Here is a 20,697-nt window from a genome sequence, read left to right as displayed (position 1 = left end):
AGCTTGAAAAGAAACAACACTAACAATACCTTCAGGAGGCTGCAGAGTGCAAACACACAACAACATAGACATCTGGGAAAATGAGAAGATATACGAGGAGGAGTGAGTAGAGCAACTGAATCTACCTTCTTAGTTTTGGCTTTCTTCTCATAGGTGTCAGACAGGGGCTTCTTCTTCGGCTGCAGCGTGGCCTTGGCGAACAGATCCTCAAACTCATTGGCGTTGACAAGGTTTGGTTCCTCCAGAGAACCCCAGAGTGTGTTGTTGCTGGAAAATGAAGTGAAGATTTTATGTTCTGATCTATTTTATGCCGTTTTAAACTTAAAGCTATGCATGAACACTCACAGTGGCTCACAGGGCAGGCTGGAAACAGCGAGGTCACTTTCCTTGTGATAAACAAAATTGTGTGTTCTATTTGTGGAAGCTCATTTGATGTTTATGCAACCTGCCCATTGCTTTTCATTTTCCATTTCACTGTCCCGCAAAAACTTGGCAGCAATTACTGCAATCTCAACTTTAAAAAGCACTGTTTATGAGCTAGGTGATAAAAATAACAAAACTTTTAGACGCACTTGTTTCTGTAATTAGGGGAGATTCCCAGAAAATGAACAAGAATACGGGAGGTGATGTTGTGTTTCAGAAGTTGCTGAGTAACGTGGAAATAAACAAAAGAAATAAGAACAAGAGGTGTCTGAAGTCAAGAGGATGTTCAGGATTTAAGTACTTGGTTGCCGTTAACATCACATCTGTCTCTGCTTTCCTTCCCTAAGTCTATTAATAAAATGCACATCAATATATACACACGAAGGCTTACTAACAAATAAACTTATTCAAAAGAAAGATTTTAGAATGACGACATCTCTAATATGTTGCACATGCCTAAGTACTGCTTTCCTATTGTCTTTTCACACGTCGCATTACATCTGATCTGTGATCTCATGAGACTGGCAGGACAATCTCCCCGAGCCGAGAAAGAGAACCTGGACACGGCACACGAACACAAGCGCTTGCAGGCTTATCGTGGCTTAAATACCAGAACAATCAACTGCATTACCAGTGACTCAATTAAGGTCAAGTATGTCCAATTGTTTCTGCATGCTGTTGGCCTCCTACTGCAGTGGTGAGAGTATGTAACTGGGGCGGCCAAGAGGTCTTCTGTTGAAGACATAATGGTACCGTCCCAAAATTGATTTTGCACTACTTTCTGAGAGACTGAGGAAAATAAAGTCCAATGAACAGCCTCCGACTCCCAACTGTGCAGGAAACTCGTTTGGAAAAGAAAACTACATCCAAACCCCAAGAAGTATTTCCATGCAAGACAACTTTCTAATTGACTGGATTATGACTAAGTGAGTTTGAATCCCCCTTAAAGCTGCGTTCCCCTTTTCTTTACGTAACTTCCTAAGACAGTTTGTGTCGCGTGCTGCCAACCGTACTTTGTGTTTGGGCTTACATTTAGACACCTGGCATCATTTCAAACCTTACACTGCTCCCCCTCATAACTCACACCATTAACAGAGATCACACAGCTGATCCAGCTATAGTTAAACATCTGACCCATTTAATGCCCCTTAACTTGGCCCTTTACAGTTAAATTTATAGCCGACATGAAACTGCTGTAGTGTAGTCAGTCCGTCCTCCAGGCAGCGCTGGCCAGAGAGAGAAAGTGCGAACCACAACTCAGTTTCCCCCGCTAATCCAGCCATGGAAATACAAGGCCATAAAGCTGGAAGCCTGGCACTCAGAGGCAACAACCACAGCCACTGTAAATGGGCTGGATAATCCACTTACAATTACAGAGTATCGCAATAGGGCCAGTAGACAAGAGAGCGTGGTGCACAAAGAATATCTTTGATATCTCTCTAAACTGAGCTAAACTAAGACCCCATTAGACCTCATTTTGATAACCTCCTGCAGTAATCCACCAAAACAATCACTTCATCAGTCAATTATTAGGGTAATAAATAACAGTTACAAACGTGAACTGAGGTTTTGGTAGCCCTGGGCTTTCTCTAGCCTTGGGTATAAATCAGTTACCATTATATGACTGTTTTGTGCTACTAATGTTTTAGCAATTTTCTGTTTTATTACTATTTGGGTCTTAGTTTTGTAATTTGGACCATCATGTTTATAAGTTATAATAACATGACACTCACCAGTCATTTCTGATATCTGGAAAATTGAACCAGGAAGTCAGTCTGTAAACTGTGTTGCCGGGTTACAAAGGACAATTCTAGTCCTGGCCTTTGATTTCTCTTTTAAATACATTTGGAGTATTGTTTAAAACCACTGTGGTCATCTGACTGATCGTGTTTCTAGTCCGGCTGGACTTCTTCATAGCAATGCTGACGCATTCCCAGATCTCTGCAATGAACTTGCTGAGTATATTGTTACTATTACAAACTGAACTGAGGGCCAAAACACTGAAAATAAGAAACACATTGCAATCAAATGCAATTATCATTATGAGCAATACGAGTGAATCTTACAGTGTTTCCACATACTTATTGTCCTGTATCTGTATCCTGGTCCAGTACAGAGGCTTCATGGGACAGGCTGGCTCAACGGCAATTTTCCGTGGGGCCTTCTCCACCTTCTGGACGAAACTGAAGCCCCCCATGGGGGGAGGAGGTGGCATGCCACTGCCTGGAGGAGGGGGGGGAGGAGGTGGACCAGCTCCAGGTAGGCCAGGAGGGGGTGGGGGAGGTGGTGGCGGCGGCGGACCACCTCCAGGGAGTGGAGGTGGTGGAGGGGGTGGTAGCGGGGCTCCAGAGTTGCCTGGCAAAGGGGGAGGAGGAGGAGGAGGAGGTGGTGGTGGTGGTCCTGAGAGGCCTGGTGGGAGAGGGGGAGGAGGAGGTGGTGGTCCTGAGAGGCCTGGTGGGAGAGGGGGAGGAGGAGGTGGTGGTGGTGGTGGTGGTGGTGGTCCTGTGAGGCCTGGTGGGAGTGGGGGAGGAGGAGGTGGCGGGGGCGGTCCAGGAGGCCCTGGGATCGGTCCGGATTTAAGATTCAGCCCGATAGAGTCCAAGTTGAGTTTTTTCGGCACGTTCTGGTTGGGGCTTTGGGCGAGCCCACCACCTTCTCCCTCTGGGCTCTTGATGAAGCTCTCCCTGTCCGTCTGGATACTCACGGTGCGGTAGGTCTTGGGGATCAGGTCATCTGCTGTGGACACAGCAGCGTCACGGACCTCGCCCCGCTCCTGACCTGCATTATACCCCCGTTCTCTTTGCATCTTAGCAATGGCTATTTCCAGGTGTGATATCGAGACGGCATGCTCACCTCGCATTTGGAAGATTTGAAGCTCAGAGTCGGACTGTAAAGGAACATAAGCGGAATGACAAAGATAAAACAAACGCAGAAACGTCCGTCACTAATAATAATAAAAAAATAATATATATATATATATATTTTTTTTTTTCAATGTCATTTTCAACATCATTCCCATTAGATCTGTCCCCAAGGAGTCCGACTCTTACAGTGACCCAGTTCTCATGTGACATTTCAAACAATGAAAAACAGTCCCACCAAAGCAAAGTATTGATTTAATACAGAAAGCAAATTGTTTTGCAACACATTTTACACATGTTCCTGTTTTCAGTTTAGAAATACCATTAGGCACGTTCCCACACTTTCTTGAGGAGCGACTGCAGGACATGTTCCTCAGTGTCAGCATCAGTCATTCAAAAAGGTCCACGTCAAATTAAAGGCTTTAAGCAGACAGACTGAGAAACCAATTCTGAGGTCAGACTTTTCAAGGAAACAGTCCATAAAGCAATTTATCTGTGGTACAAATGATGTAACACGGCCACAACCACGCTCTTTTAAAATGGATTTGGAATGAGCCATCAAAATGGAGGCAAAAGAGATGTCCATCACAGAACGCTGTGTGTTTGGAAGACATTTGGAAGTAATATTATTATTTACATCTTAAAATTATACATACAATTCTGGACTCTTTTAAAAAATGTTAAATGATAAAATGCAGTTTTATTGTTATGTATGATTTTGCCCCTATATTTATGTTAGGTCACTTAAGTTAGATTTCTTTTGCATAACACTGCATATATTATTTGGTTTTATTATAGTTTATTGACCTTTTAGCATGAACACATGCTCATAAAAACACAGATTTATTTCGGCACTAACACTAAATAGACCATCAAAATTATATTAGACTAAATTGTTGCTATTACAGTAAGACATCAATACTAAACAGACCACATAATTGAAAATAGACCCACATTTAAAATTGCAATTATATAAAGCTAAAAACTAATATCTCAAACTACAAATATAAAATATAAAATCCGTATTATGCATATTATCCATTCTGAGCCTCATCCGAGTACTGGAGGTTTGCAGCTAAATTCTATATATAATATCTCTACATTATGAATACACACTACATTTAACAGACATTTGAGTCCGATTCATTTTAACCTTTGTATATTGTTTCTCTGGGAATGAATGTGCAAAATGAACTTTAAAGCTAAAACTAAAAATATAACTTAATGGACAGATTGACTCAAAATGTACAATGAAAATAAATTTCATACACAATACTGAATACTCAAACCTGTGACGTCTTAAAGCTGCTACTGCTGTAGGGAAACATTGAGCAGAGTTTTGCAGCAGGAGCAGCTGCTGCACTTGAACATTTCATGCTTACTTAGTGCCATCTTGTGTTCAGGAGAGTCAACTGCTATGTCAGACTAGATTTTCTAACATATAAAGTGCCTTATAAATTTAACTAAATGTCTCACACACATGAATTAGTGTCACAAATGTATTTCTAAAATTTATTTCACAAATCCAAATTGTTAGTTTGTTTCAGTTTAATATTTCTCAGAACTTCCTCACTTATCTTTCTTTAACTGATCTGCCTTTACAGAGAAGTGTGGGCTAGTTTTTTTTCTCCCGAGCGTAATACGTTTTCAGTCAGTGTGTTAACATGTCTGCTAAAGTGATCAGATAACTTACATGCATCCTCTCCAGATCTTCCTTGCACTCTCTCTTCAGCTGCAAGAGGGCGGCCTGGTGCTCTGAGAGAAGGCAGAACAAGGACACTTGTATGACGACACAAACTCATCCTGCTGGCAGTTTTGATTTATTAGTAAGTGTGTAAACTGAATTCAGTAATCACAGCTCATTGCCCTGCGTTTAAAAATAATGTACTGTACAACAAGATGTACTGATGTTAGAGGTAAGATTCTAGAGAAGGGTGGATCACTTTCTCTATAAAAAAGACCATATTTACAACTTAACCAACCAGTTTTAAATTATACTGCTGGCTCAAATGAATAACCAAGCAAAACATTAACATAACAACTGCTGATCAGTTGGTTCTAATAAGACGCTGGCATCGAACTGAAAAGATCCCCCAACGCCCATGATGTTAAAGTATTATGTGTACATGTACAACTTTTGACTACGATAGACATAAAGCAAAGCATGACCAACTTTGTCAGTTAAAAAAACATTTTGAGCTTTTCTATATGTTTACTGCAATGCTGGTGATGAACTGAATATCATAACTTAACCTATGTTACCCTGCTGTTACGCTTTAATTTCATTGTATTTGAGGACTAGGCTGTCGAGCTTGAGGCCAATGTTTTACATTTGTCAGTATTTATAAATATGTAAAGAATAAAGTCAAGATTAAATATGGAAGATGGTCCTGTTTGGGACCGATGCATTAGGATAGACCCACACATAAGATAGCCGCTGTAATGAGTAACATTGTACTGTAGCAATGATTAATCTGAGTAAATGATTATAATAAGGCCGATCTTAAAAATCAATTAATACTACTGCAATTACACTTAATAGTAAATTATTTACACCATTTAATCAGTACTCGTGTTTGAAAGAAATGCATACGATATGAAGGTAAACAGGTGTCTGTTGATCTTTATGGCTCACAGTCTGGACTTTTGCTCCTGAAGTTCCAGACATTATTCTCTTATCTAAGAGCAAAGCGTAATCGTGGAGCACCAATCTCCAGAATAATCCACTCTTTAGTCTTAATCTATTCTCAGGGATGAAGCTGCACAACACAGAACACACAACAGCTGTTTCACCGCTGTTGCTACACACTGTACACTTTTAGTTCAACACAATTTCACTGCACCCAGAACATGAAAAGGAAAGCTTTTTACTTTGCAATTCAATCAGCGGATCCACAGCAGTGTCTGTGTTTTTAACCTATCTGTGTGTCACCTTTAGAGTACAAGGTGGGCCGAACATGGCGTGCTGCCCAGAGTATACTTCATTACATTAAATGTTTTTCCCCATAACACCCACACATGCAATCCTCTGGTGCCGCAGAACAGCAACCACAACAGCAGCGTTAAGGAGCAGACCCAACCTCACTGTCTTCTTAATTTGATTTAAAGGATGTATAACACCCTGCTGATGACTCTGCATTTCTTATCTCCTTTCAAACAACCCTCATGCACTAAGCCAATCAGCTTGAGGTGTGTCAGTGTGACCGGCATGATCCTCCGTCAGCATTCCTGGTTTTAGATGTGAAGATCGTTGCGGTTCTTACCTGCCTCGGTGTATTTGAGCCCCACCTTCTCTTCCTCCTCTTTAGTTTTGGGTGGGGGCCACACGGCATGAAGACGCCCTGGGGTCCGGTCCTCGCTGTCTGTAGGGGACGTGACCTCCGTCTGTGGGGAGAAAACACGTGCAAGAACGTCAGCGTGGACCCTGGCAATGCAAATATAGAACACCAATTTGCCTGGTCAATTTTTCCCGATCTTTGTACAAACTTAAATCTCTAATAAATAAATAAAGATGAAATACAATTTTGGTTTCATACAATAGCCTCTGTGGGACTGTGGAGGTCGTTGCCAGGGGATTTGGAGGCCCTCTCAAAAATAGACTTCAGACTTTCTTTGTCATTCTTGATTTTCTTTCTCACGGCTTCCAGATCCAGGTCTTCATCTTTGTCCTTTTTAACAGGTCTGGGGCCAAAGATGCTTCTGAAGGTTTCGTAGGCCAGGTCTGAGGTTTTCCTTTTCTCTGGTGTGGATGTCGGGGTTTCTTGGCCTTGAATCTTCTCTCCCACAACCTCTTCTCCATTCTCAGACTCTTTTCTGTCGTGTTCAGGATCCTGCCCGACGTCTGACATTTTGGTCTTATCGCGGTTGTCTAGGTTGAGCAGCTGACTGAGGTGTCCCATTACAGTGCTTTTAGTTTCCCCAATAGGTTTAGGCTCTGAGGGTTTTTTGGCCGGAGAGGCCGTCTTCTGCTCAGGTAAGAGCTTGGCTTTGTTTACCGTCTTCTTCAGGCTGAGTAGTGCAAGGTCAGCATCCTTTTCGCTCTGCTTTATCTCCGACACAGACTCCCTGTCTTCCCCCACTGCTCCTTTCTTCAGCACCCGCAGCCCACTGAAGAGAGCTGGCATCTGGAAGGAAGGGGGCGAAGAGAGCACCGTGCCCCTGGATGGGGAGGAAGTGGAGGAGGGGACACCGGATGAAGCTGGAGGTCGTGTGTTTTTGGTTGCTGGTGTCTTTGGAGCAGATGTGCGTTGTGAGGCAGGACTGGTACTTGGTTGGTTGTCACCTGGGGACTCTTCAGGTGCAGATGATAGTTTTTTTGTTTTTTCACCAGTAGAGTCTGTTTGCTCCTCTGGACTGGAGGATTGGACTGGAACTTCAGGAGTCTTAGGGCTGGAGGGAACCGAGGAGGACACCTGGCTGGAGTGAGGTTCTTCCTCAGTCCCCTCGTCAGCCTCAGCCGTTTTCTCATGCATCTTCTCCTTCTGTGTACTATCAGAGTCCTCCTTTAATGGAGAGGCTGTGACAGAATCATGACCAGAGTCCTCCAAAGCCAGATGTCTGGCGATAATAGAGGGAACAGGCAGAGAACAATCTAAGCCAGCAAACTTGTTGCCCTTGTCTGCTCCCACATTGTCTCTACTATTCTCTCCAGCACCCGATGTTTCCACATCCAAAGCCCCGGTGGTGGTGCTCTCCTTAGGACTGCAGTCGTCGGCCTTTTTGGAAAACAGAACTTTCCTAGCGTCGGTTCTGTTGATGAACCTGTCTGAATATAAAATAGCTTCTATGCGGGATCTTTCCCTAAATCCGTGTGTTCTAAACACAGGCACTTGGTACTCTTCCTCTGCCTCACCAGCATCTTCTAACTCATCTCCATCACCATGCTCCACTGTATTATCCGCCTCCTCATCCTCCTCCTCCTCAGGTAAGTTAGGCTCCCTCGCCGTGGAAAGCTTCTCCGACAGACTACTGCTGCTGCGGGCCTCCTCCTCATTTTCCTCATCGTCAATATACGTTTCAACCCTAGTCACCTGGACCAGATCCGGGTCAACCGAGGCTCCAGCTGCTGCTTTACCTTGGTCGACAGACACCTTGGATGTTTCCAATGATTCAGGCCTCTGCCCTGTGTCAGAGGAAGCAGTGACATTATCCTGATGCACATCTTCCCTCCCTTGGAGCTTGTTCTCATTGTCAGTAGTTTGACCGCCTTCAGGAAGAGGGTTCTTCTCATCAGACAGCTCCTTGAAAGAGGTCAGCATGGCCGACTCTGAAACAGAGCTATCTTGGCCGAAGAAACTGCTGAACACATTCAGGAAGGAGGTAGTGGGCTGTTTTCCAGGTCCATCTGACTTATTAGTCGCACTTTCCATCTTTGCTCAAAGTGTCCAATGAAAATGTCGACACATCCAGTTATCCAAGCCGCTTTGATTCCACCTCTACCGCTGGCTTGGGACAAAAGGCCTTTGTATGGACAAATCTCCCCAGCTCCTCTTACCTTCTCCAGGAGGGCGTCAATTACAACAACACTATCCTGTATTCCCGTTTAGTGAAACGCAAACCGGTTCCACGTAGTAGACTTTCATAATATCACATAAAGTCTACTACTGCTACCGAGTTGTCAGTAGTACAGTTCAGCCTCCTCTGTGCGAGCAGGATTCCCATGACGCTACAAGTGAAGTCAAGCTGTTCAGTGGCTGGAAGCACGTCCTGCTGTAATCTCCCTGGGAGAGCAGAGTTCACCTGCCTTTCACAAAAGCATTCCCAACTGCTCCGACAAGTTGAGCGGTAGTATCCATGAAGTTGTGGGTTATCCTCTCTATGCGCCAGTAAACAGTCTAGACTTCAAAACGTAACTGTACTTCTAGTTTGTCTCTGTCTTGTAGCCTACTTGTCTCTCAGTTTACAGGAAACCCCTGTGTGCTGTTGTGTGAGAAAAAAAAAGCCTCTCAGTTTGGAAAAAAATGCGTCTCACTGGTCTACCCAGTCTGGGGACGCCTCCCTTCAGGTTCCTCCCTTCTTGGGAGGGGACCTGCAGAGCCTGGCACTGCAGGTGTCTGATTACCTCTGTTCACTTCCGTAAAATGGCTGCGGAGGTAACAGAGTAAACACAGAGGGGGAGTCAGTCTGTGGTCAGGTGGAGAGCTGCTGAGGTCCATTAGATCAGAATTGCACCATTAAGCAGTGAGCTACTGCAATACAGGGCTTAAGACATGGTGATTAGTCAGCCTGGCCATAGCCAGCTCTAGCTAACATGCTAAGAAGCTAACATGTGTGATTACCAGCTTATGAACACAGACATAACCGTTAGGAAAACAAATTACATTTTGATTTACGTACCTTCTAACTGACTTACCTGTCAGTTTTGATTCAAGCTGGAAATTTGGTTTAGAGGACACTATTCTTCTATAGAAAAAAAGGTTTCAAAAGCTTGCTAGCTAACAAGCTAACAGGCAATCTGTGTGGGAAAAACTAAACTTCTAATGAGAACATAAAACAGCAGAAAAACTTGGTGTCAGTTTCATCTCATTGATTGAACATGCTCAAACCTTTGAAGCAATTTTTTATCATAAATGTCAAGAACGTGTTGGGACAACATTCTTCAGACTGTGGTTGCCCTTAGCAACCAAAGGTCACCCTCAGTGAATGCATTCCTTCAGACCGAGCAGAGCTCATACAGGCTGCTCGTCAAATAGTTTTAATCCAGTTTTAATAATGTTCAAATACTATTGTCTCCCCCAACACAGGATCAATGTCTTACAATCATTTATTAACTATGATGCTACATGATGCTGAAGAAACACAACTGGAAGACAAATAGGAGAAATCGATATTTTTCAAGATTCAAAATGGTGAAAATAGACGTAATAAACCAAGCAAAAGAACGGCATGAATGATGAAAACTATTGTAAAAGTATTTATTTGTCCCTTTTCTAATTTAACGTTGAAAATGTCTTAAAAATTGTCTCATCAAAGTGAAATACCACTGGTAATTGCATTTTCCTAGGATTGGTGTATTTTTTCCACCTTCATCTGAAAAAAGCCACAAATAGAAAGGGGGCTTCTGTGGCAGAGGAATTAAAGTTATGCAAGAGTAGCGACTACAGATCGAAACAGCTATTAAGTCTAACCCACATAAGTGGATTGTGTCATCGTCACAACCCTCCCTTTGTGTGTACAATACACTGAGGACACATCATGTGCAATAGAGGCGTGTGCCTTTCTAACAACGTGAAAATGGATGACGGGACAATGAAGTATGAAGTATGTGAGGCTGTAACTTTGACAACAATACAGAGTCTAATTATGTACTGCATGGCCTTTGTGCTGGTATGTTAACTGATTATTCTCAATCAGGGCCTTAACTTTGTCTTGGGAGAAGAATGCAGGGCTTGTGTTGTTACTATAACCGCGTAAAACCACACCCAGGTAATCTGCCTCATCTGCCACAGGAATGAATGTCTTTGCCAGACAGCATGATGGAATCTGGAAAGACTTAAAGATGGAAATAGTTTTTTTTTACATCATTCTATCATACGACTTTGTTTGATAGCCCTTTCAGCATACTACACATTAGCATAATTAAATCCTGCACACACCTGGACACAAACAACGTTTGCTGCAGGCTTTTTTCTTGAGAAGACACACATTACTGTAGGATTACATCACATGCTGTGTGGCAAGCAAAATATCCTGTGTTGCAACTTCTGCGCAATAACAAAAAGAGAAAATCACACTAATTACACGTAATAGCCTAAACCTTTCAAAATAAGGCTAGAAAATGTTCTAAAATGCCACAGGAGAAGGACAGATTTTCCCATCTTTGCTCTGAATGAAAGAGGTTTGAGTGGAGTGAACTCACTCAGTTTTGGCTTAAGACCCCAGTATACAGATTAGAATACATGACCTCTTAATCCATTCCTAAGAATTCATGATCAGGTGGTTTAATGCCCGAGTGGAGAGAAATCCCACAAGAAAAAAAAAAAAAAAAAAAAGGAGTGCTATGGCACACTGCTCGGTGTGAAAATACACATTAGAGCTGCATTTTGATCTGTAATTGTTTGTGCTGCTTGAGAGCCCTCACCGTGCACTCCAGCTTGGGACAGTAGGGCGTGTCCCCGAGGATGTCATCCTCAGGCGGTGTGATGCGTAGGAAGTCGAGGTGATCAGGGCGTTGAACGCGGGAAAGAGGCTCCAGAGGGTCATCGCCATCCAGCATCCAAATTTCATCCTGACGCAAGAGGGAGTCCTCTACGCAAACAAAAACACCACCACCACAGGATAATTAATTGTTGTGCCAGGAAGCATAAAATGGAAAAACACAACAGCCTAACAGGTGTGATTATGTGTGACAGGGATAAATAAGCAGCAGTGTCTGAGGCAAGTTGTTTTCAAACCAGTTAGAAAGAAGGCATCAGAGTCTTTTAGCATCAAGCAGGAGATACTACTGTTTCGCTGCAGGCTTTAGGGCACACAGCTATTTTTATCTGCACTTAGCCAGCTCTTTCTCCCATCGTCAACACCAGCAGAAAGCCACACTGATCCAATAAGGAAAAATGGCTGCAGAGCACTGGCCTCAAACACAGATATTGATTCACATTCAAGACATGTTCACTGTAACAGAGCTGTGGCGTTGCTCAGCACTACCACTGTACTACAATAAGGTCAGTTGCAGATAGGTGTGCGAGGTTTTTCCTGTTTTCTTAGTCATCCAAAGGCCCTGAAGGAGTGAAAGTACAGAATTAAAATTAAAAAAAAAAAAATCAGGAAAGACTACCCTCTCCTGACCAGGCAGTCACAGAGAAGGTGATGAGTGCATTGTAATGATAAAGACTGATAATAAAGCTAAAACAAGGTGAAAATAAATGTTATAATTTCATTCCTCCTTCTGTGCCATGTATGCCGCAGTATGCTGGAGAGGTTGGATTCATTCTGTGCTTTTTTAGAGCACCGGGGCTTTAATATTTACTGCCCAGTGGCACACTGCAGACTTCAACTTAAATGTCACGTTCTTCTCACAAGCACAGAAATATGATAAATCTTGCCTTGAGGCATGCATTCACTGTCTCAAGAAAAAGGGAGTAAAAGTGCAAGTTAAGCGATATGGGGCAGGGAGGAAGAAAAGGAGGGGAAGAGAGAGGAGTGGGAGTGAGAGTGAGAGGGGGAAGGGTACAGATCTGGAAGCTTGTTGACCTCAACTTCCCCCAGCTGTAAGACAACACCTTGACCTGGAAGAATTAGGAGCTGGAAAATAATAAGAAAAAAAAGGATCCTGCTCGATAAGCTGCTTACATATCCCATAACCCCCCTTTGTAATGAGTATCCTTGAAGAGGACATACAGTATTACCATATTGCTTCCCAGCACAACAGCCACTTCTAGAGCCTTGGAAGTCGCCTTGTATAGCTCCCCACTGTCTGAGTCTCAGCCAAATGCTTTAAATTAAGTTATGAGCCCACACACAAAAAACTAACGGGGGGGGGGGGGATTCATTAAGAAATGGAAGCATTGAAATTCAGCCTCAGTACTCTACCCCCATCAGTCATCATGAAACAACAGCAATGCCTGCAGTCCCTCCAGTTATCTAGGACTTGGACAGCAGGGGGAAAAAAAGGATTAGATTAATAACTTTTCATTATGATAATGCTGCACGGTCCCGCAGTGGAAACTGCTGACTGTAGGTTGGGACACTTCCAAATACAGAATTAAGCCGAGTCCGAGCCAAGGAAAGAAACTAGTGATCAGAAACAGCTCTCTCCACAATTCTACCTAAATTATTAAATATATGAACTAGGCAAACAATGAGAACCTATTGATACATGTTTCTTATGTTCCTTCATGAGTACCAAAACAAACAAACGATCTTGATCGTGTGCATGTTTGGCAAACAATGCTTCTGACAGTCAGTCACTTAATTAAAAAAAAAACAAGTGTAAGGTGGCTCACACTGCCACCATCTGGACAGGAAGAGATAAAAAGCATGTGCTTCTCACTGTAGTTTAAGACACTGCATTGAAGCCCTGAAGTCACTGCTGTGTGCTAGTAATACGACATAGTGAAGTAACGCACGACACTGCAATGTATTGATAGTAAACAGATACGAAGAAGCAACTCTTGGATGCATGAGGCTTTAGGATGCTTAATGAAGGCACTGCACTTTAACATGTACACAGACACACAGACACACAGAGCTTAAATTCACTGACCCTGGGGAAAAATGTGCGCTTATTGCCATTAATCTCCCTCCCTGCTGCTCTAAAAGCTGAGAGTGAATCACAGAGTCCATAACTGAGGGGTGCAGATGGGATTCTGTTTTTCGTACAGTTTGGTCTGGCAGCAAGTATTGCAACGCTAACTGGAACATCCCAACCCGAGACCACAGCAGCCAATAGAATACCGTCTGAAACATAATGCCCTTTAGCAAAGTAATGTACTTTAATAGAGACTTTCAGACAACTACAACACCTGCAGGTTTTTTTCTTACAGAAAACCTGCAGGTGTTGACTGACATTGCAGTAATACGACAGTGAAATCACAGTGTGTGAGAGCAGCTGTCGGACGGCATGAATGTTTCTGTGCTACTGTAATCACTGGGATTTTAACAATAAAGTATTTGTCTTTGGCTCGGCTCAGAGGCTGTGTAATGTCTGATCCTGTCAGGTGGGTGTTGTCGGTGGTCAATGATCCACCTTTCACTGTCCACTGGTCATCACTCATCCAGTGGTCAGAAGAAGCTTAGTGGGGGCTGTATCAAACACAACAAGGCAGACATGAACTCACTAAAAGCAAAGCTATTCTTTAAAACATCAGCAGGAATGATAATGTGTAAACATGACCAGTTATTGTATATCAATAAGGGACTACTGCATGCCAGACTAGGGCTGCACAATATATCTTTTTTATTTATTATTGTCATCTCTATGTCAACTTGTGCGATTAACACATTGTGGAAACTGCGATATTGCCAGATTTTTGAGTTACTTGAAAGAGAGTATCAGTGGAAAACTGCACTTTATGTTTTATGCTTTCATGTTTTTATTGTGCTTTTGTGTTAAGTGTAATGTTCAATTTGTTCAGTAAAAGAATGTTGGCAATAATTTCCTTCAATTTTTTTATTCCACAAGCAATTTGTTGTAACTTGGCAGCGTACTGAAAGCAGTAGAAAGGCAGAACTGAGTACACTTTAACATCGCACGGCTCACATATTTTCTTCATATATTGTGCAGCTCTAAGCGAAACAAAGCAGAGATATCTATATGCATATCTATAAATGCAGAGCTTTCACAAATTAACAATAGTCGATCTCATCTCATGCTACAGTTGCCCATTCCTTTTTACAAACACTCAAACAGCTTTGCCCAGTCTGCCCCATTTTTATCCTTTAAAAATCTATAAACTCATCCTTCAAAGTAAAAGAACTGGGCCATGTGGCATGCTGAGTGCATCTGGCAGCCTCCACCACCCTCCATCAATTTTAGACAGGAAGAAGGATAATAGACTTTTATATATGTCATGAAAAATGCAGGATTTATAAATCACCTGGTTTCTTTTGCACCTGTCACAGCCATTTTTCTACGCAAGCTTGTCAGCCGTGCGTAGCTGTCTGGTTGACTGACTGACTGGTTTGCCTGGCAGTGCTAAGGTCCATGTAACAGGGTAGCTACAAGTGGAAACTCAGGGATGAGTGTTATGGAGCTCTGAGGGCCAGAGCAGCAATGTAGCATGACATGATGCTCATAGATTCATCATTACTCATTTGAAATGCAGTTCTGGAGGCTGATGGGATACACAGAACTGAGGAAGAGGGAAGAGTATTTTTATTGGGCCTGACTGAGAGACAGGAAATTTGGTTAAGTTCACTCCAGTTTAAACTAGTGGGCCTTTTAAAAAGTTGCTCGTACTGAAAAGCACAAGATGGAACATAGCTAACATTTTCCAAGTGAAGCAGTCGTTTATTAAAGAAAACAAGTTATAAAGTATGAGAAGGACCTTTGTGCCCTGTTTCCATGCATGTAGTATGCAGCTCAGAGCAACATTGTGAGACAGACTGTGAGAGAAGCTCTCTCAGCCTGTTTTGGCAGAATCCACTACATCATCTGAATAGAGCCGGCCCTTGTCTTCACTGGGTTGAACAATGTTGCATTGCAGGGCACTTTGTGTTAAATGACAGCTCACAAGGAGGGTGGGGTGATATACTCTTGCTCGGCACTGATCAGTTTCATATGACCTTGCAGGAACGCATTGGCTAATCTGATTATGGTATTGCCTGCCATATGTCAGACAATAAAAATAAGTAGAGGACTGAGGAAGCGTGGATAAAGAGAGAGAGAAAGAGAGGGCGAGACACTAATGGCCGATTGGATTGGAAAGTGAAGTTTTTAAAGAACCACCAATATTTTTATAATGAGAAAAATGTTGCTTTTAGTGAAGAATCCACAGATAGTGCAGCTCCCCTCAGCTCTACAGAGCTTTAAGATCATCGTTTTAGTTTTCTGGCCCACAACTTGTTTTGGTTTACCGCGCTCATCATCATATTTGACTGCATGAGCTAAAGACCTAATGTACACAACCTGCTCGGCACCAAACGGCAGTCAAACAAAGCTAATGGCTAGCCTGTAAACATTACCGGCCAAAGAGCCAAATATTTCCATCAGGAACTGGTGATGATCAAAAACAAGAGTAAATATTAGACTTACGTTGACCAGGTGGCCAGAATTAATTGTAAATTCTAGATGTAGGAGCATGTGTCCTGCTTGTGCAGCTTTAAAATGTCAGTATAGGTAGTATAAGAGAACAAGCAAAACAAATGCAAACATAAAGAGAAACTAACAGACATAAGTTACATAGATAGTGTAAACCCATAAGACCACCACATACACACCTTTAGTGAATACATTGGATATTCTGTTTCACAGTGCCAGAGCATCAGCGCATAAAGCAAACAACAGAATTTGTTACTTTAAAATTACAATCACAATCTGCATAATCACACCAATTAATAAGCACCAAGCTTCAATAAGAAAACACAGATTAAAGAGCCCGGATCGTAATTAGTTTGCAATTTGCAAACCATGAAGGGCCGGGCTTCACACTGACCCACTTGGGGACTCTGTGATGTTCATTTATCTGTGTTACCATCTGAAGTGTATTCAAACATCAAGCAATGCAAGGGCAATCTAGTAAACAGCAAAGAAGCGGCAAAATCGACAGAAGGACTTGAAGACTGTCAGAGTCTCATATAGACAGTTTATGGGTTATAATATCATGCACTTACATCTGATGAGGACTCAGGATATTTGCCTAGGCCTATGCTCAGGAAATTACAAAACAGTGATCATAATGTCCCTTTTTGAATCTAATAAAAAAAAGAAGGAGGCCAGACAATGTGTGTGCGCATAAATGTTAATGGTGGCGTTTGTGAATGCCTAGGTGAGGACACGCAGGGACATCATATCAGTGGGAATATGCCCAAATCATCTCCACACGAGTAATGCTGGGCTTTCTATTCCCTTATTCCCCTATCCACCAATTAGTTTAGCTCTCCTCCTCCCTTCTGCTGCTGCTGAGCTAAGCATTGCTGGCAGTATTGGTTGAGCTAGTGCTGGTCTGTGATGCAACAAAACAAATACTCCTTAAAAATGCAGCTTAGTTCTTGAATTAGGGGTAAATGTGTCTACACTGATAAGAAAAAGGTCCAACCATTATCCATGGTCTATTAGTAAATTACATAATCAATGGAAGGCCATCTGTTTTCAAGATTGTGTTACACTGACGGAAAGGGATGATTAACCACGCTACAGAGGTAGCTAATGCAATAATGCTAAGGCCTTCTTCGAAGCATCAAACTCTGAACTAGGCTTGTGACATTATTATGGCTTTGCGAAGATTAAATATGTTGTGAAAGTGTTTAACACCTTTAAACCAAATATAAAATACAATGGTTCAGATTATGGAACGTGGAAAGTAGTTCTGCGAATAAGGAAACTCTAATCCTTTTCTCTAACCCTTGTGCCCGCTGGGTTCCTGATCCTTTGTCAGTCTCCTGTGAACTGGAGAGGATGTGGGTTTATGGGAGGGACAGCAGATCCCTCAAAGTCCAAATTGGTAATGCTTCAGTTAGCACTGCGCTCACGGGAACCCTCGTCGGGTCGAACCCTGTGTCAACTTTGAGCCTTTGATCTGGGACACTCTCACTAATCTCTGCCTTCACTTACGGCGCGGAAAGAGTTAAAATGGATCATCGGCGAGAGTATTCTCAGGCCCCGCTTGCCCCTTGTACAACTCTGCTGGGTAGTTTTTAATTTGTAGTCACACGTCCGAGCCAAGACGAGAACACAGCAGCCAACAATTACCAGGACTAACATAGAAGTTTTAGGAAGCAATGCTTATTTATTAGTCTAGCTAGTTTAGGAGTGACAAAATAGAACTCCCTTTGTTTGCGGAAAATGGATGTCAGTTACAATGCTGCAGAGGAATTGCTGACAGACACACACACACACACACACACTTTTAAATATCTCTCAAGGTATCCCTTTCTTGTTCTGTTCTTTGAAATCTAGCAATGTCAGATAAAGGGCTTCTTCTGACAAACGCCAACGCTTCATGCTACCAAGATGATAAAAGCACTTGCGTCAACATTTACATCTAGGCAAGGAGTACGAAAATGAATGAACTGTGTTCAAAGTGGGAGCGGTGTGATATCTAGTGGCTCACCTGTTGTTGTTGTGGAGTTGCTGGGGGAGTTCCACTTGGAGTTGCTGGGGAGTTCCACTTGGAGTTGCTGGGCCGCCGGCTGAGGTTCAGATCCAGACGGGTGAAGGATCGCTTGTTGCCGTTCTTGTCGGTGAAGATTTTGGGCTCATCTGTGTTGCTGGAGCTGTCTTGATCAGGGTCCACATCCTTATCCGAGAGCAGAACAATGCGGTGGTTGAGTTGTGGGCTTGTCAGCTTGGCGGACAGAGGGGACAGGACTGGGGACATGCTGTGGAGACTGTTGGAGGCAGGGAAAGATGTGTTGAAGACCCCAGCGAGAGATGGTGAAGAGGGGCTTTTTTTGTGAGATTTGACTGGTGGGTAAGGTTCGGTGGTATGGGATAGTGGCAACCGTAGCCCTTGAGAAAGCTTGTTACCAATCTTTTCTCTATTGACTCCCAGCAGGTTTGGTCCTCTCCCCTCTCCATACCCCTGCTGGCAGCTGCTAGTCCCTAGATGTAGCCCAGCTGGCCCTGGGCTTGTATGGTTGGCATGTTGCACACTCCCTTCCGTATCCTGCACTTTGGCCACCAGTCTGACCCCTGTGTTGGCCTGGTTGATTTCACCATACAGTTGCTGAGCGGACTTGACTGTTGATGCATTCTCAGATAATGTCTCACCCAAGCAATCAGACCCCTTAATTGGTCGAAGGTTGCTCCCGCTTTCCCGTCGGGTGAGACCCTCCATCAGGTTGCAGAAGGACGACTCATAACCCAGCTCACCGTCATACTCCGAGAAATCATTGCAGAAATCAATGTCAGGGTCAAATGCCCGGTTGTCCTCCATGAAGTCCCAACCATCACGAGCAGATTGGAAAGGTTCCTCCATGGAAAGGATGGGATTATTTGGTGCACTGACATAAGAGCCGGCAACTGGGACATGGCCAGAGGCTGGGGTACCTGGGATCTGCTGCATTACTGAGGCTGAAGATATGGACCTACTTTTTTGAGCAGGAAACTGATTAGATGAAGTTCCACTCGGAACTTTCTTCTTCATTTTACTGTGCAGGAAATCCTCACCGCTGTCAAGCTTCTTGCCTCCCAACTTCTTCAGCTTTTTGCTCTTGAATGTAGCTCTCTTGTGCTCCGGAGACACATACTTGCTGCTGCCGAGGATCTGACCTCCAAGGTGAACTTCCTGACACTCCATGTAATCCTGGAGTTTCCCATCCTGGTTACCCATCCTGACTTTGATGGCGCAATCCCTACACAGTGATAAGAGATCAGCCAGCAACTGGTGGTGCTCTGCCGCCAGCCAGCAGAGCTCTGCAACTGCCTCCTTCGTAGCCTGCTGGCAGATGAGGAGTTCGCCTGAGGAGCTGGAAGACTGGCCTCTTTGTTCGGACACTACGAGATCCTCCTTTCCCCGGTCATGGTCATTACCGGCCCTTTCTGAATGAGGGGAGCGGCTCTTGTACTTGAAGCTCAGAGCCTGCCTCTTGGCAAAATACAGGCTGATGTTGCTTAGCTCACGGATGGGTGCATATAGGAGCAACACAGTATGTGTGCCCTCCATGATGGGTGCCATGTTAATCACTCAAGTAAGTGGTCAGCCCCCAGACAGAGTGAAAGGGCTCGGACTGCGGGGAAGGATCTCGGTCTATTCATCACATGGCCTGTCCAGATACTGTCAAGAGAGAAAGTACACAGCTGAAGCATCTGAATATATGTCCAACAACATGCTAGTCCTACTAATGACTGTAATGCACTCTTGATGTCAGACAAGCTTAAGATAATACATATATCAACATAGAATAATACATTCTCTCACAGCAAGGGCTCTGCAGACTGTGTTGATGGTAATGCCGAGCTAGTTTTTAAGCATAACAATACAAACGGCTCCTTTTCCTCTGGGCCCTTCATATTTCACTGTCAAACCCATTTGTTAATTAAAAACTAAACCACATTGCATGGATGAAACAAGACAATGATTATTTTCTACACTGACATTACTAAAGATATCCTATCTCCATGCTCCTCTCCAGGAATTCTTTTAAGAGTAGATGAAACAATTCTAAAACGCATTTCACAAGCTGCTGCGGCATAAATCCTGAGAGTGTCACACAAGGTGACGACACATGCAAAGCCCAATGCTATGGCTGCCGTTTGAGATGTTTACAAGCAAAGCAAGCACGCATTTTTACATGTGCCTCAATGGATTCCCTCAACATTTGGCAACATCTCTGAACTGTTTACATCATAACATAATCCCGTGGGTTACTGTCACCTTGCAACAAGCCCGAGTGCAGTTGTCAGTGTTAAGGTGGCAGCATATTGTACACTATCTCACGGGGTTACTGCTGACCACTGCAACTAAAATCAAGAAATATTCTGTTCCATTTATTCTAAATTAAAAATGTAACGCATAAAACTCCGCATTAGCATGATAACAGCTTCCCTTCAATGTCAGATATTCAATTAGAAACTGAAAGTACGTTACAGTCAATTGCACCTGCAGCAGATAAAAGCACAGTAGAACTTCATTAAATATATACAGTTACTTACCCGATTTAGTGGCATGGCTAAATATTTCTTCACATCTCTGTACTGCAGCCAGCCAGTGCTCACCGCTGCTTCACAGGGCTTGTCTGTGGTGATTGACAGGAGTATGGTCCAATAGATAAACTCAGCGCCGGCTCACCGCTATTTGATTGGTTCCTTAGTGTT

At 43.3% G+C, this 20,697-nt stretch overlaps 2 protein-coding genes across 2 annotated transcripts in view; both read right to left on the bottom strand.

Moving 5' to 3' along the window:
* Positions 1-9,512, bottom strand: part of LOC115027370 (formin) — a 38,366-nt gene extending 28,854 nt beyond the window's left edge. Inside the window, exons 1-6 of the mRNA XM_029460660.1 lie at positions 7,695-9,512; positions 6,821-7,544; positions 6,548-6,668; positions 4,978-5,039; positions 2,505-3,310; positions 126-267 (exon numbers count right to left, since the gene is read on the bottom strand). Coding sequence (XP_029316520.1) covers positions 126-267; positions 2,505-3,310; positions 4,978-5,039; positions 6,548-6,668; positions 6,821-7,544; positions 7,695-8,653 — 2,814 coding nt within the window. The 5' untranslated portion in view covers positions 8,654-9,512. The remainder of the gene's footprint in view (positions 1-125; positions 268-2,504; positions 3,311-4,977; positions 5,040-6,547; positions 6,669-6,820; positions 7,545-7,694) is intronic.
* A 1,801-nt stretch (positions 9,513-11,313) lies between these two features.
* LOC115027718 (uncharacterized) lies at positions 11,314-19,978 on the bottom strand. The gene is made up of 3 exons (XM_029461194.1): positions 19,802-19,978; positions 17,993-19,657; positions 11,314-11,511 (listed from the first exon to the last, which is right to left on the bottom strand). Exons 2-3 carry the CDS (start codon positions 19,556-19,558, stop codon positions 11,314-11,316), a joined length of 1,764 nt encoding a protein of 587 aa, XP_029317054.1. The 5' UTR covers positions 19,559-19,657; positions 19,802-19,978.
* Between the last annotated feature and the right edge of the window lie 719 nt (positions 19,979-20,697).

Source organism: Cottoperca gobio, chromosome 22 (genome assembly GCF_900634415.1).
Source record: "Cottoperca gobio chromosome 22, fCotGob3.1, whole genome shotgun sequence".
In the NCBI taxonomy this organism is placed as follows: domain Eukaryota; kingdom Metazoa; phylum Chordata; class Actinopteri; order Perciformes; family Bovichtidae; genus Cottoperca; species Cottoperca gobio.
This window is presented reverse-complemented; position numbering and strand designations above follow the sequence as displayed.